This window comes from Delphinus delphis, chromosome 18, assembly GCF_949987515.2.
Source record: "Delphinus delphis chromosome 18, mDelDel1.2, whole genome shotgun sequence".
NCBI classification, from domain to species: domain Eukaryota; kingdom Metazoa; phylum Chordata; class Mammalia; order Artiodactyla; family Delphinidae; genus Delphinus; species Delphinus delphis.
Window position 1 is genome coordinate 736,171 of NC_082700.1, and position 15,076 is coordinate 751,246.

The 15,076-nt window shown below is 38.7% G+C and overlaps 1 protein-coding gene across 5 annotated transcripts in view; it reads left to right on the top strand.

The window, feature by feature from the left end:
• LOC132413534 (zinc finger MYM-type protein 2) overlaps positions 1–15,076 on the top strand; it is a 93,277-nt gene that overhangs the window by 38,774 nt on the left and 39,427 nt on the right. For all 5 annotated transcript variants that reach the window (XM_059995580.1, XM_059995578.1, XM_059995579.1 and 2 more), the window contains 3 exons: positions 8,173–8,244; positions 13,339–13,489; positions 13,957–14,072. In XM_059995580.1, the coding sequence (XP_059851563.1) occupies positions 8,173–8,244; positions 13,339–13,489; positions 13,957–14,072 (339 nt within the window). The remainder of the gene's footprint in view (positions 1–8,172; positions 8,245–13,338; positions 13,490–13,956; positions 14,073–15,076) is intronic.

Below are 15,076 nucleotides of genomic sequence, written 5' to 3' on the forward strand. Positions count from 1 at the left end.
TATTTGCTTAACATAATGTTTTGAGTTTCAGCCATGTTGTAGCATTGTTTTTTATGGCTGAATAATATTCATTGTATGCATATACATTTTGCTTATTCATTTATTTGATGATGGACATTTGGGTTGTTTCCATCTTTTGACTATTGTGAATCATACTGCAATGAACATTAGCATATAAGTATCAGTTTGAGGTCTGTTTTAAAGTTCTTGTGGGTGTATACCTAGGAGTGGAATTGTTGGGTCATAGGGTAATTCTATGTTTAGCTTTTTGAAGAATGGTTAAACTGTTTTCCACAACAACTGTATCAGTTTAAATTCCTACCAGCAATACATGAGGGTTCCATTTGCTGTCCATCTTTGCCAACACTTGTTACTTTCCATTAAAATTTTTTTTTTATCATAGACATCACAGTAGGAGTGGAGTGGTATATCTTTGTGGTTTTGACTTGCATTTCCCTAATGACTAATGATGTTGAGTATGTTTTCATGTGCTTTTTGGCCATTTGTATGACTTCCTATAGAAGTCATATATAGTTTTTTTAAATGTTTGTTTATTTATTTGGCTGTGTCAGGTCTTTAGTTGTGGCATGTGGGCTCTTAGTTGCGGCATGCGACATCTAGTTCCCTGACCAGGGATCAAACCCAGGCCCCCTGCATTGGGAGCACAGAGTCTTAACCGCTGGACCACCAGGGGAGTCCCTCATTTTACTTTCTTGATAATGTCATTTGCAGAAAACTTTTTAATTTTAATGAAGGCCAGTTTGCCTCCTTTTCTTTTGTTGATTGTGTTTTTGGCACCATATCTAAGAATTACCAAATCAAAGGTCAAGGTCGTTTATCCCTATGCTTTCTTCTAAGAGTTTATGGTTTTAACACATATTTAGGTCTTTGGTCCATTTTGAATTAATTTTGTTGATGATGTGAGGCAGGCATCCAACTTCGTTCTCTTGTGTGTGGAAATCCAGTTGTCCCAGCACCATCTGTTATTGGACTTGTGTGGTTTTTTTTTGTTGTTGTTTTTAATTTTTTTACTTTTTCATTTATTTATTTAGTTTTTTGGCTGTGTCATGTGGCATGTGGGATCTTAGTTCCCCGACCAGGAATCGAACCCGTGCCCTTTGCAGTAGAGGCTTGGAGTCTTAACCACTGGGCCACCAGGGAAGTCCCTGTTAATTGGTCTTGTGATATTTGTCAAATATTAATTGGCCATAGATGAGTAGGTTTATTTCTGATAACCATCTTTGTAGGAAGTTTTGAAATCAGGAAATGAGTCCTCCAACTTTGTTCTTCTGTTTGGATACTCTACCCCATTCTAGTTTTGTATGACTTTTCCATTTCTGCAGAAAAGGCTTCTATAATTTTGATAGTGACTGCATTGATTCTGTAGATCGCTTTGGGTAGTACTGACATTTCTGCAATGTCAGAGCTTCCTATGTATGAACATGGGATGTTTTCTCATTTACTTAGGTCTTTATTAGCTCTAGTAGCTTTATTGTTGACCCCTTGGGGTTTTCCTTTTTTTATAAATGTTTTTATTTTTGGGTGCGTTGGGTTTTCGTTGCTGCGTGCGGGCTTTCTCTAGTTGTGGCGAGCGGGGGCTACTCTTCATTGTGGTGTGCAGGCTTCTCATTGCACTGGCTTCTCTTGTTGCAGAGCTGAGGCTCTAGGTGCGTAGGCTTCAGTAGTTATGGCACGTGGGCTCAGTAGTTGTGGCTCTTAGGCTCTAGATGCAGGCTCAGTAGTTGTGGCACACAGGCTGAGTTGCACCTTGGCATGTGGGATCTTCCCGGACCAGGGCTCTACCCCGTGTCCCACTGCATTGGCAGGCGGATTCTTAACCACTGTGCCACCAGGGCAGTCCCTGGGTTTTCTTTATATAGAGTCAGTTCATCTCCAGTAATGATAGTTTTACTTCTTCCTTTCCAATTTAGATGCCTTTTATTTCTTTTTCTAACTTGTTCTGGCTAGAACTTTCACTATCATGTTGAATAGAAGTGGCAAAAGTAGGCATCCTTTTCTTGTTCCTGACCTTAGAGGGAAAGATTTGTGTCTTTCTCCTTTGAGTATGCTGTTAGCTATGGGGTGTTCATATATGGCATTTGTTACGTTGAGGTGGTTTTCTATTCCTAGTTTGTTGATTGTCTTTTATCATAAAAGGGTGTTGAAGTTTGTTAAACTTTTTCGTCATCATTTGAGATTATCATGTGGTTTTTACCTTCATTCTATTCATGTGGTAATTACATTGATTATTTTACATTTGCATTACTGGGATAAACCCCACTCGGTTATGGTGTGTAATATTTTTAATATGCTGCTGAATTTGCCTTACTGATATTTTCCTTTAGATTTTTGTATGTATATTTGTAAGAGATATTTGTCTGTAATGTCTGTCTTTGGATTCAGAGCAACGGTGGCCTAATGGAATAGGAGTGGGAGGTGTCCACCGTGTTCTGACCTGGGGAGAGTTTGAGAAGAATCTGTGTTAGCTCCTCTTTGAATGTTTGGCGGAATGTCTCAGTGAAGTCACTTGATCCTGGCTTTACTTTGCTGCAATGCCTTTTTTTTTTTTTTTTTTTGCATTACGCGGGCCTCTCACTGTTGTGGCCTCTCCCATCGCGGAGCACAGGCTCCGGACGCGCAGGCCCAGCGGCCATGGCTCACGGGCCCAGCCGCTCCGCGGCACGCGGGATCCCCCCAGACCGGGGCACGAACCCGCATCCCCTGCATCGGCAGGCGGACTCCCAACCACTGCGCCACCAGGGAAGCCCGCTGCAACGCTTTTGATGACTGATTCAGTCTCTTTACTTCTTACAGGTCTGTTGATATTTTCTGTTTCTTCCTGAGTCAGTTTTGGTGTTTTGCATTTTTTTTTTTTTTTAAAAGTGCAAACCACTCCAGGTATTTATTTATTCATTTAATTTCTTTTTTTACCTTTGGCTGTGTTGGGTCCCCGTTGCGGCGCGCGGGCTTCTTACTGCAGTGGCCTCTCCCATTGCGGAGCACGGGCTCCAGGTGCATGGGCTTCAGTAGCTGTGGCGCAGGGGCCCAGCCACTCTGTGGCATGTGGGATCCTCCCAGACCAGGACTTGAACCTGAGCCACCTGCATTTGGCAGGCGGACCCCCAACCACTGCGCCACCAGGGAAGCCCCTGGTTTTCATTTTTTAAGGGATTTCTGTTTCATCTAGGTTATCCAGTTGTTGGTGTATAATTATTCATAGCATTTTCTCACAGTCCTTTCTTAGGGAATATTTGTAGTATTGTCCCTACTTTTGTTTCTCTGTTTTGTTCTTTGCGTCTTTTTTCTTAGTATAACTAAAGTTTGTTGACTTTTTTGATCTCTTCACTGGCCAGCTTTTTGTTTCAGTGATTATATTTTCATACTCGTTATTTCTCTGCACTCTATTATTTCCTTTCTTCTGCTGGCTTGGGTTTAGCTTTCTCTCTTTTTCTGTTTCTTTAAGGTGTAAGTTATGTTATCGATCTTCTTTTCAAAAATAGGTATTTGCAATTATAATTTTTCCTCTGAGCACTGTTTGCACTGCATCCTGTCACTTTTGGTATATTTTGGTTTTGCCTTGACTCATCTGTTAAGTATTGAAAAATTTCCCTTGTGATTTCTTCTTTGACCCATTGGTTAAGAGTGTGTAGTTTTTATATCCCTGTATTTGTAAATTTTCTAGTTTTGTTTTTGTTATTCATTTTTTATTTCATTCTGTTATGATTGGAAAAGATACTCTGCGATTTCAATCTTTATACATTTATTGGGACTTTTCCTGGAGAATGTTTCATGTGCACTTGGGGAGAACATAGCGGCTTGTAGTGTTATTCAGATCCTGTACGTAAGTGCCAAAATCCCGTGTGGCTGGTCTGTCCATTATTGAAATGGGTGTATGTATTGAGTTCTACAGCTGTTACAGTAGAATTGCCTGTTTTTCCCTTCACTTCTGTCAATGTTTACTTAATATATTTTGGGTCTCTGATATTTGGTGAAAAAGTTTATAGTTGTTGTATCTTCTTGATGAATTTACCCTTTTTCCAGTATGGTTTTGTTTTGTTTCTTGTATTAGTTTTTTGACTTAAAGTTTATTTTGTTTGATGTTAAAATTTTTTTAGAAATTTGTGGTGTATTGTGGGGATTCTTGTGGTTTATCCATTCTAGGGTTCTTTCAGCTTCTTCTCCCTGAAATTAGTCTTTTGCCTAATTTGCAGTGTTTTCAGACTTTTGAGCACTCGTTCAGCCCTGCCCTCTTTTCCTATCCCTCCGGGACTCTAATAATTAGTTATTATATTACTGTAGTTACAGTCCTGCAGGTCCCTGAGGCTCTATTCTTCTTTATTTTTACCTCCAAGGCTGTGTTATTTCTGATATTCAGACTGGATAGTTTCTCTTTTCCCCTTCCGTGGTCTTGTCCTCTGTCTTTTCCATTCTGCTCTTGGTCCCATCCATTGGGATTTTTGGTGGTTGTTATTTATTTTACTAATACTTAATTTTGTTTAGAACAGTTTCAGTATTACAGAAACATTGATTAGATAATACAGAGTTCTCATGGGATAGCCCCTCCCCGCACCGTTTCCCTCTGTATTGACACCTTAAATTGGTATGATAATTTGTTACAATTAGTGAGCTCATATTGAAATATTATTAGTATGTAAAGTCCATAGTTTACGAAAAAATTAAGAAAATCTGAATAATGTTCATTTCCTGTTCCAGGATCCCATCCAGGATGCCACGTCACATTCAGCAGTTGTGTCACCTTAGGCTCCTCTTGGCTGTGACATTTTCTCAGACTTTGACGAGCTTGACAGTTTTTAGGAGTCAAGTGTATTGCAAGAGGCCCCTCTGCTTTCATCTGTAGGCAGACCGGGCTCTGGGTTTAGGAGGGAGATGACAGAGGTGTTGGCCTTTTGCACTTTTGCAGTTTTCATCACATAACAAGGGTACATGTCTCAACATGACTTATGACTGTTGGTGTTGATGTAGATCACCTCGCTCAAGTGGTGTCAGGATTCTCCACCGGAAAGCCCCCGCCGCCCCCCACCCCCCCGTTCCTTGTTTAATGTTTGGAAGAAAGTCACTCTCCTTTAAGGTGGAGTATATAGTTACTTGGAATTTTTCTGCATAGGACTTTTGCCCCTGTTTTCAGTCATGCAGTTTCCATTTGGACCTTCTATTTCTTTGATGAGAATTTCTGTTTTTTAATTGTTGTGTTTTTTTTCCCTTGTTGAAGCATTTTTATCATGGCTGCTTTAAAACCTTTGGCTCATAATCCTAGGTATCTGTGCTTTCAGTGTGAGCATCTTTTGACTGTCTCCTTCTGTGGCTCTGGCTCTCTCCCCTCTGGGCTCCAGGAGGGCCTGCTACTGCGCTCCCTGCAGCCCCACTGGCACCAGGATGATTCTCCTCCAGAGGATACAGAAAGTATTCTTCATAATATCAGTAAATAAAGCTTATTTCAAAGTAGTGTTTCATCTTTTTTTTAGTGGTCATAGTTTTTATATTTCTCATACTGTATGTTCATAATTTTAAGTAAATAAGAGGGAATCTGTGTGTATGTTGTTACTGATAAAGGGACATAATCAGACATGTTTGGAGAGCACTGCAGTGATGCTCTAGTGAATGTCTTCTTTTTCTAAAGCCTGGGAACTAAAACTGTACAGTGATTTTTTTTTGGTCCCTGCTCTCGCATTCTTCCACCCCCAACCTTTTGTCTCTAACATCTAAGTTGTCCACTCTTACTGTTTATCCTTGTCCCTGTAGCCCAGTTAGTGTCTGGAGTATACAGATACAGGTGATTAATCATCTAGATCCCGGCAGTGGGGACTGTCTAGTGCTTAACACTTGCCTTTCAGTAGTCTCCATTTTCTTAAAAAAAAATTTTATTTAAAAATTTTTAAAATTTTTCTTGAAATATAGTTGATTTACAGTGTTGTGTTAGTTTCACGTGTACAGCAAAGTAACTTGGTTATACGTACACATAAATCTATATATTCTTATATTCTCTTCCACTGTAGATTATTACAAGCTGTTGAGTGTAGTTCCCTGTGCTGTACAGTGGGTCTTTGTTGGTTATCTACTTTACATATAGTGGTGTGTGCATATTTTATTTTTTTTATTTTTTATTTTTTTGCGGTACACGGGCCTCTCGCTGTTGTGGCCTCTCCTGCTGCGGAGCACAGGCTCCGGACGCGCAGGCTCAGCGGCCATGGCTCATGGGCCCAGCTGCTCTGCGGCATGTGGGATCTTCCCGGACCGGGGCACGAACTCGTGTCTCCTGCATCAGCAGGCGGACTCTCAACCACTGCGCCACCAGGGAAGCCCGGTGTGTGCATATTTTAATCTCAAGCTTCTAATTTATCCCTGCCCCCCTCCCCCCATTTTCCCCTTTGGTAACCATGAGTTTGTTCTATGTCTGTGAGTCTATTTCTGTTTTGTAAATAAGTTCATTTGTATCATTTTTTTTTTTAGATTCCACATATAAGGGATATCATATGATATTTGTCTTTCTGTCTGACTTCACTTAGTATGATAATCTCTATCTAGGTCCATCCATGTTGCTGCAAATGGCATTATTCCATTCTTTTTATGGCTGAGTAATATTCCATTGTATATATACCACATTTTCTTTATCCATTCCTCTGTCAGTGGACATTCAGGTTACTTCCATGTCTTGGCTATTGTAAATAGTGCATCAGTGAACATTGTATCTTTTCAAATTATGGTTTCCTCCAGATAGATGCCCAGGAGTGGGATTGCTGGGTCGTATGGTAGTTCTATTTTTAGTTTTCTAAGGAACCTCCACACTGTTCTCCATAATGGCCGCACCAAATACATTCCCACCCACAGTGTAGAAAGGTTCCCTTTTCTCCACACCCTCTCTAGCATTTACTGTTTGTAGGTTTCTTGGTGATGGCCATGCTGACTGGCCAGAGGTGACACCTCATTGTAGTTTAGATTTGCATTTCTCTAATGATTAGTGATGTTGAGCATCTTTTCATGTGCCTCTTAGCCATCTATATGTCTTCTTTCAACAAATATCTATTTAGATCTTCTGCCCATTTTTGACTTTTTTTTTCATATTGATCTGCATGAGCTGTTTGTATATTTTGGAGATTAATCCTTTGTCGGTTGCATCATTTCCAAATATTTTCTCCCATTCTGTAGGTTGTCTTTTTGTGTTGTTTATGGTTTCCATTGCTGTGCAAAAGCTTTTAATTCAATCCCATTTGTTTATTTTATTTTATTATTTTTTGTGCGGTACACGGGCCTCTCACTGTTGTGGCCTCTCTCATTGTGGAGCACAGGCTCTGGACGCGCAGGCTCAGCGGCCATGGCTCACAAGCCCAGCCGCTCCGCGGCATGTGGGATCCTCCCGGACTGGGGCACGAACCTGTGTCCCCTGCATCGGCAGGTGGACTCTCAACCACTGCGCCTCCAGGGAAGCTCCTATTTTTGTTTTTATTTCCATTACTCTAGGAGACTATTTTCCATTTTCTTGCATAGTATTTTGACTTTTAAGGAAAACAGGATGCTTTCTGCAAAGAGTAAGGATATAAATTTCTATGTGCTGGAAGCTGTTATATGTGCTTTAAAAAGAGTTTCCAAAACAACCCATTTGCAGATGATGAAAACTGTAACTGTGTAATTTCCAAATCAGTTTTCTTTTGTTTTTATTTGTTTGTTTGCTTTGGCTGCACTGCAAGGCTTGTGGGATCTTAGTTCCCTGATCAGGGATTGAATCCAGGGCCACGTCAGTGAAAGCTCCGAGTGCTAACCACTGGACTGCCAGGGAACTGCCGAGATACTGTTTTATGTATTATTAATAGATTTTACTGAATACATTTAGAATACCTTGTCATCTAAGAGAAATATGTGATTTTTTTTTGCAAGGTCTACTTAGAGGTGAGTCAAATCTAAGGGTCTGTTTTTAATTCTTTATTTATCTAGTTACTATTATTTTTCTATAGGATAATTATAAAGTTATGATATATAATATTCTGTAAGCTGGTCAGTGGCACTGTAGGACAAATAGGCATTTTTAAAAGTTGGAACGAGGTTGTAAGTCACAAAACAGGTAATTAAGACTCAACTTTTACAGATTGCTTGTTGACCTTTCGATCTAGCAGCCTTTCTTTATATCTTTTTATAAAGCCTTTTAAAATCTTTTTTTAGGTAGGTAGCCATCCAAGCTTTCTGAAGGAGGTTCGTGATCACATGCAGGACTCTTTCTTAATGCAGCCTGAGGTAAGCAGGAGTGTGGCTGGGGTTAAGGCCTCGACATGACATGCTCTGCTACTGCCTTTATTGTGTGTCTGAAAAATCGTGTACATTTTGAAGTGTATTAACATTTATGAACTTTAAATATGTCAGATGATTATTTTCTTACTTTATCTCAAGACCGACGAACTTTCTCATTTCACTAAATTTTACATGTGTTTTCTTGTGTGCACTCATTTGCTTTTAGGTATTTATGTTATTAAAAATTATTTTAAGGGACTTCCCAGGTGGCGCAGTGGTTGGGAGTCTGCCTGCCGATGCAAGGGACACGGGTTCGCGCCCCGGTCTGGGAGGATCCCAGATGCCGCAGAGTGGCTGGGCCCGTGAGTCATGGCTGCTGAGCCTACCGCAAAAAAAAAAAAAAAAAAAAAAAAAAAATTATTTTAAGATATAGATTTTTTTTTTTTTTTGCGGTGCGCAGGCCTCTCACCGTTGTGGCCTCTCCCGTTGCAGAGCACAGGCTCCGGACGCGCAGGCTCAGCGGCTATAGCTCACGGGCCCAGCTGCTCCGCAGCATGTGGGATCTTCCCGGACCGGGGCGCGAACCCGTGTACCCTGCATTGGCAGGCGGACTCCCAACAACTGCGCCACCAGGGAAGCCCTAAGATATACATTTTTAATGCACAGTCCTTGACCTCAGTGGGCATTTAAAAAAAAATAAATTTATTTGTTTATTTATTTACTTCTAGCTGTGTTGGGTCTTTGTTGCTATGCACGGGCTTTCTCTAGTTTTGGCGAAGGGGGGCTACTCTTTGTTGTGGTGCACGGGCTTCTCATTGTGGTGGCTTCTGTTCGTTGCAGAGTGTGGGCTCTAGGGTGTGCGGGTTTCAGTAGTTGTGGCACGCGGGCTCAGTAGTTATGGCTCGTGGGCTCTAGAGCACAGGCTCAGTAGTTGTGGCGCACAGGCTTAGTTGCTCTGCAGCATGTGGAATCTTCCCGGACCAGGGCTCGAACCCGTGTACCCTGCATTGGCAGGTGATTCTTAACCACTGTTCCACTAGGGAAGCCCCCAGTGGGCATTTAAATATAGGATATAAGAGTCCTTCTCTTGTGCCTACCTGAAAGAGGGGGGGAAGATCCTTTCTTTCAAAAAATGTTTCCAAATCTATGTTCCCATTAAGCCATATGAATAAATTAGGACTTGAATAATAAATGTATACAATTAAGAATAATTATAATTGTAGTACAGTGATCAAAATAAGGAATTTTATATTGATATAATACCACTGATTAACCTATGGACCTTATTCAAATTTTGTTCATTAATGTCTGTTATAGCAAATTGAGGGAAAAAAATTGTATAGCATCCAGTCCAGGATCATAAGCCATTATTTAAAAACAAGTTTTTTTCAGTTTCTCCCTCTGTTCTTCTGAGACCCTAATTCCAGGTGTATTAGAGTTCCTGCTCCTGTCCCATGGTCACGGTGGCTCTATTATTTATTGAGGTTTTTAAAGTCTTGTTTTCCTTCTGGCTTCATTTTAGAGACCTTGTAATGTGTCTTTAGTTTTACTAATCTTTTCTAATCAACTGTTAGTTCCATGTGGTGTATTTTTTTGTCTTGGACTTTGTCATCTCTAGAGGTTCCATCTGGGTCTTTTTTATGTCCTCTATTCCTGGCCTCATTGTGTTCATATTTTTCCTCCATGAGTATATCAGCGTATTTATCATAGTAGCTCTTTTAACATCTTTGCCTACTATTTTCCTGTCTGTCCTTTCTATATAAAATGTCTATATAATGAGTTATACGGTTGACTGAGAGTCAACTTGAGTGAATAAAAGAAGTGTAAGGTTTACTTGAATTTATCTCTTAATCTTCACTTAGTATAAAAATTAGTATAATAGCATGTCATTGTTGAAGTTTTATCACTATCCCCCTCTCCACAGGGTTCTTCACTATTTTTATGCTTTGGACTCCCTTGGTAACATGCTTAGATGGTTTCTCAGCATGCTGTTAAATGCATAAAATATCTATGATTACAACTAGAACCAATTATTCCAAATAGAGTTATCAAAATATTTAAAAATTTTTGAAATGTGATATATATATATACTGTATTAATGCATTAAGTAATAAGGTATAGTGGTTATTAACTATAATGTTTTTTATTTATTTATTTATATAATGGTTTTTGAAGTAATGTTGGACATCAATGATATATTGAGCCACCTGCCAGTATAAGATAAAAAGTTGGGGATTTTTGTTTTAGCGGGTTCTGCTAAAACTAATGTGGTTTATTACCTCTAATCAGAATGAAAAGAAAGCTACGTTTCCGTTAGATGTTAATGAATATAAAGATAATAATTTTTCCATGTGATGTCATGGACCTAAGTTAGTTTTCAGTTGTATCTGGATGTGGCCAGGAAGTCAGTTCTGTGCAGCCACACTTGTGCCCATTTCCTAGATTAGATTTGCAGTAACAAGTCCATCAAGGCTTTGTCTCTTGAGCACCTACCCTTGCCGTCCACTTGCTTGGTTAAAAATGTAGTAAATGAGATGTTTTACTTACATCTAAAAGGAAAAATTAGGGAGAAGTTTTAGAATCTTGTGATGGTTAACTTTGATATTCATGTGGAGCTGGTTAACATGAAAATGTAAGGCACCTTTTTTCAATGACTAGACTGAAAATGAGCCCATTTGCTGCAAACTCCCCATTATTTTTTTGTTTTACCTCACCAGTGTTGTTTCTATCACATCTACCTCATACTTTTTTTTTTTTTACTGAATTTATAATTTATTTCTTCCCGTGCCTGAATGGGGAATATAATAATTGTGAATTTGTTCCACTTAATTTTGTTCCTTAAATCACTCAGTGCATATTTATAGGGTGCATGAAATTTAAATATGATTACGTTGTTTACATAGGAAGCAGAGAAAACGTGGCATGACAGCATATATCTTTTTTGCTAATACTCTCCCGTTAGATGGGCCTTTTTGTTGTTGAAGTAGTGGCAACTGTGAAAGTGGCTGTTAACGTGTTTTCAGTGTTAATGATTCTGTTTTTCTTAGTTTCACACAAAACTATTTCTCATTGGGGACCGGTTGCTTAGCCTCTTGCTTACTTGACCCAGATCAACTGGTCTACTTTTTATGGGTACGTCTTAAAACTTACTAATTACTTAACCATTCTGGCAGTAAAATCATTGTCAAGTTGAAGGATATTTCTAATAAGTTAAAAAATCTAGTGCAAGATTAGAATGGATGATTGGACCTCATTTATATCTGTAAAAGAATTCTTCATAGATGCTGCTCTGTGGAGGTCTCACATCCACCTGCTGGGAGCTGCTTTATTTTTCTCTCTGTAACTCTGATACAATGGCAGGTGTCCTGATATTTTTAGTGTTCCTCATTTGTACTGTGGTGCCAGATTCTAAACATTCTTTTATTTTTCTTTGTTTTATTGATGTGTTTTCCTTGATACCTCTTCCTATATAAATAAAATTTAAATTATTATATTAGGCCCCAGGAAAACATGTTGTCCTTCCAAACAAAACAACAGCCTTCTCCTCTACTGTCCTGAACATTGGGAGAGTCATAATCAGACTTAATAGGTTTGCAGTTATTCTTATTTTTTTTTTTCCGTGTTAGTATCCTTTTGCTATTGATAAGTTTTTCTTTTTGGTTTTTCTTCTCTTTTCTTTTTTTCTGAGCGTATCAGAGCTTGAAGAATGAGTTGGTTTCCACTTTGAAAAGTAAAACTTATGGCTTCCTTTGGGTGATGTTTAAGTAAATAAGGAACCACTAGGAATAGAACACGCATTCCTGGCATGGAAACAGCTGTGTTTTCTCATGACTTTTATATTAATTGTATGCTGAGAAGGTTTTTTCTTTTTTCTTTTTTTGGTGTTGATGTTGTTTTTGGCTAATGTTTTTACCTTCAATTTCTTATTTTATTTTCTCAAATCCTGTGACATTTGTGAAATTTATCCATGCGGTTTACTCATTTTTTTGTTATTTTTGGCCTGATTGTCGTCTTCCCTGACATCTATTATTCATCCATCCATGGAACGTTGAGCACTTCTTATGTCATCATATTGTACTAGGTGGTGTTGGGTGCGAAGATGCGTGAAGTAATCTAAACATCATGTGGAAAGACGGATGCTCAAGTCCCTTCTATAAAATGACCTTGCGTCTACGAATGCGGAGGACTGACTGTACGATTACTTTGCATCGTGACATGTGATATTTGATTTAACTGATTATGACAGTTCTGTTACAGTTCAGGAAAAAAATCAAATACAAGTTGCACTTAAAGGCTTGCTTTTACTTTTGTTTGATTTCTAATTGTGACTATCAAGTTAATTTTTAAATGCAAACACACCAGTTCCTCTGAATTGTATTTTTGTAAGACTGTCTATATTTCAGTGATACTGCTTTTGTCTAGTAATTTCCAAGCTGCACCTCCTTTGGCCTTTCCTCCTTTGGTTTTACCTCATTCTCTGAATTACATCAGGGTTGGCAATATTCACCTTTGATACGATTGACTTCATTATTACCTATTGACTAATTATTAACTTTAATAACCAAAAATTGAATGAAAATTTTTTAAATTAAAAAAATGTTAAAGTTTTTAATATTTTATTTTGGTTGAACGAGGTTTTAAATGTAGTAGAAAGGTGTTAAATCAGTTTTAAGAGAAGTGTCAGAGTGCTTGGGACAATAGCAGCTCAGCTCTGAAGGAGGGTAGTTGTTTGATTATTAGGACTTATATTTTGTAGGTTCATTTAATTTCTTCTGTTGCATGACAAGGAGGTGTGTCATCACTGTGAACAGAAAACACCGTGCCTTTCTTACATCTTCAGTTTCTACTTATATGTAGGATTCTATTTAATTAATAGGGCAAACCACTGTTTTTGAAGGAGACTTAGCTTAGATCATGGTTTTGTTTGACCCTAATATAGCTGCATTGCAGTTAACACTTTGCATCAGATGAAGACTTCTGACCCACTAAGCCTGATTAGAGATGAACAGAATTGTTTTGCAGAGAGAAAAAGTATAATGAAAAGTACAATATTTTGTTCTAGTTAAATTTTTAATTTTCTTTTTATGTTTCAAATTTTAGAAATATGGAAAACTGACCACTTGTACTGGCTGCCGAACACAGTGCAGGTTTTTTGATATGACTCAGTGTATAGGTCCTAATGGGTATATGGAGCCTTATTGTTCAACTGCTTGCATGAACAGTCACAAGACAAAATATGCAAAATCACAAAGTAAGTCTCAGGTATTTGGAAAGCTAAAAAACTTCAGTAACATTAATAATTTGTTAACTACTCTTTCTCCTCTGACTTTCATTTTATGCTCACTTTTAACTGCATAATGGGTTTATTTTTATTACCACACTAAACTTTCTTAGTGCAAACTTTAATGGTTTTGATCATTTAATTTTTAAATTATTGGTGAAGTTCTGTCCATGTCTGTGTTCCTAACTAAAATTGTTTTTCCATCCAAACATTATCTAAAACTGAGATCGTTTCATGTATCTGTGTATGTTTTAGAGATAGTATCAGAGTCTTCTTTTATGACAGTATTTTTTTAAGGTGCAAATAATCTCAGAAATTAATAAAATAATATTTACATAAAGTTTCATTAAACTATTCTCAGAGGTCAATTAAGATTTTTTTTAAAAAAAACTTTGATTATTTTATAAAAAATCAGATATGTACTTTTTCTCCCCTAGGTTTGGGAATTATTTGCCATTTTTGTAAGCGAAACTCTTTACCTCAGTATCAAGCCACAATGCCTGATGGAAAACTGTATAACTTCTGCAATTCCAATTGTGTGGCTAAATTCCAGGTTTGTTATTTACTTTGCCTAATGCTTCCAATAAAATACACAAAGAAAATTAGCGGTGTAATATACTTCATCTTTATTCAATGTGCTGATTTTTACATATTTTGTTGAGGGTCAAATTGGAGGGTAGAGATTCTGGAGTCAGAGCAGAGGTAGCTTCACCAGCCCTCTACTTAGCACAGATGCTCGAAATTGACTTCTTAATTGTTATTTATGATACAGACTTGGAAGGAAAGTAAATTTAAGCTATCAGCCTTTAAAACAAAAGGGTAAGTGGTCTAGCCAGCAAAATCGAGTTGATTCAGAGTAGCCGAGGAGGCGGCACCACAGGCAAGTCTGGAGACTGAAGGGCGAGATTTGAGCCCGGGGTAGCTGGAGGAGGGCCAGCGTCCCAGGTGGGGCTGCTCATCGCTGGGTTGCTGCTGGGTTGCTGGGCAAGCAGGCAGCTCTCCTCCTGCTGGTCTGAAGTTAGCTGCCCAGCTTCCTGGCCCCATGTTGAATGAGGTTTTTCTTGATTCATTTTCACATAGTGTCATTGAGCTCAGTGCCTGCCGTGCAGTTGTTTCTTAGCAGATGGTTTGAGTAGCATCTGACTTTTACGGGTTCTGTTTTATGTTAAGTGGATGGAGGATGTAGGTACACTTATCCTGGAGGTGACAAGCGTGCACATTTTCTTCATGTATTAGAAACTTGCTGTGGGACTGGAGATTGGACTTGTCCTGGTCGGCCTTCGTTTCATTCAAGAACAGCTTCGGGGAGACATTTTCCGTTTCGGTCAGTGTAAAGAAGAGCTCTCTGACATAGTTGTCAGAGCTGGAGTATGGATAGTCTCAGGACAGGACTGCTGTATGTGTTCAGATGTAAGCTGGTTGACCAGTGAGGTGGAGTAGTTGGGGATTCAGCATGAGTTAAGTGGTTTACCTGATATGTATGAAATTTCAGGGTAGATTGAGTTCATTCATCCAACAGTTGTACTGTGTTGCAGGCACTGTGCTCTAGTTAATTGA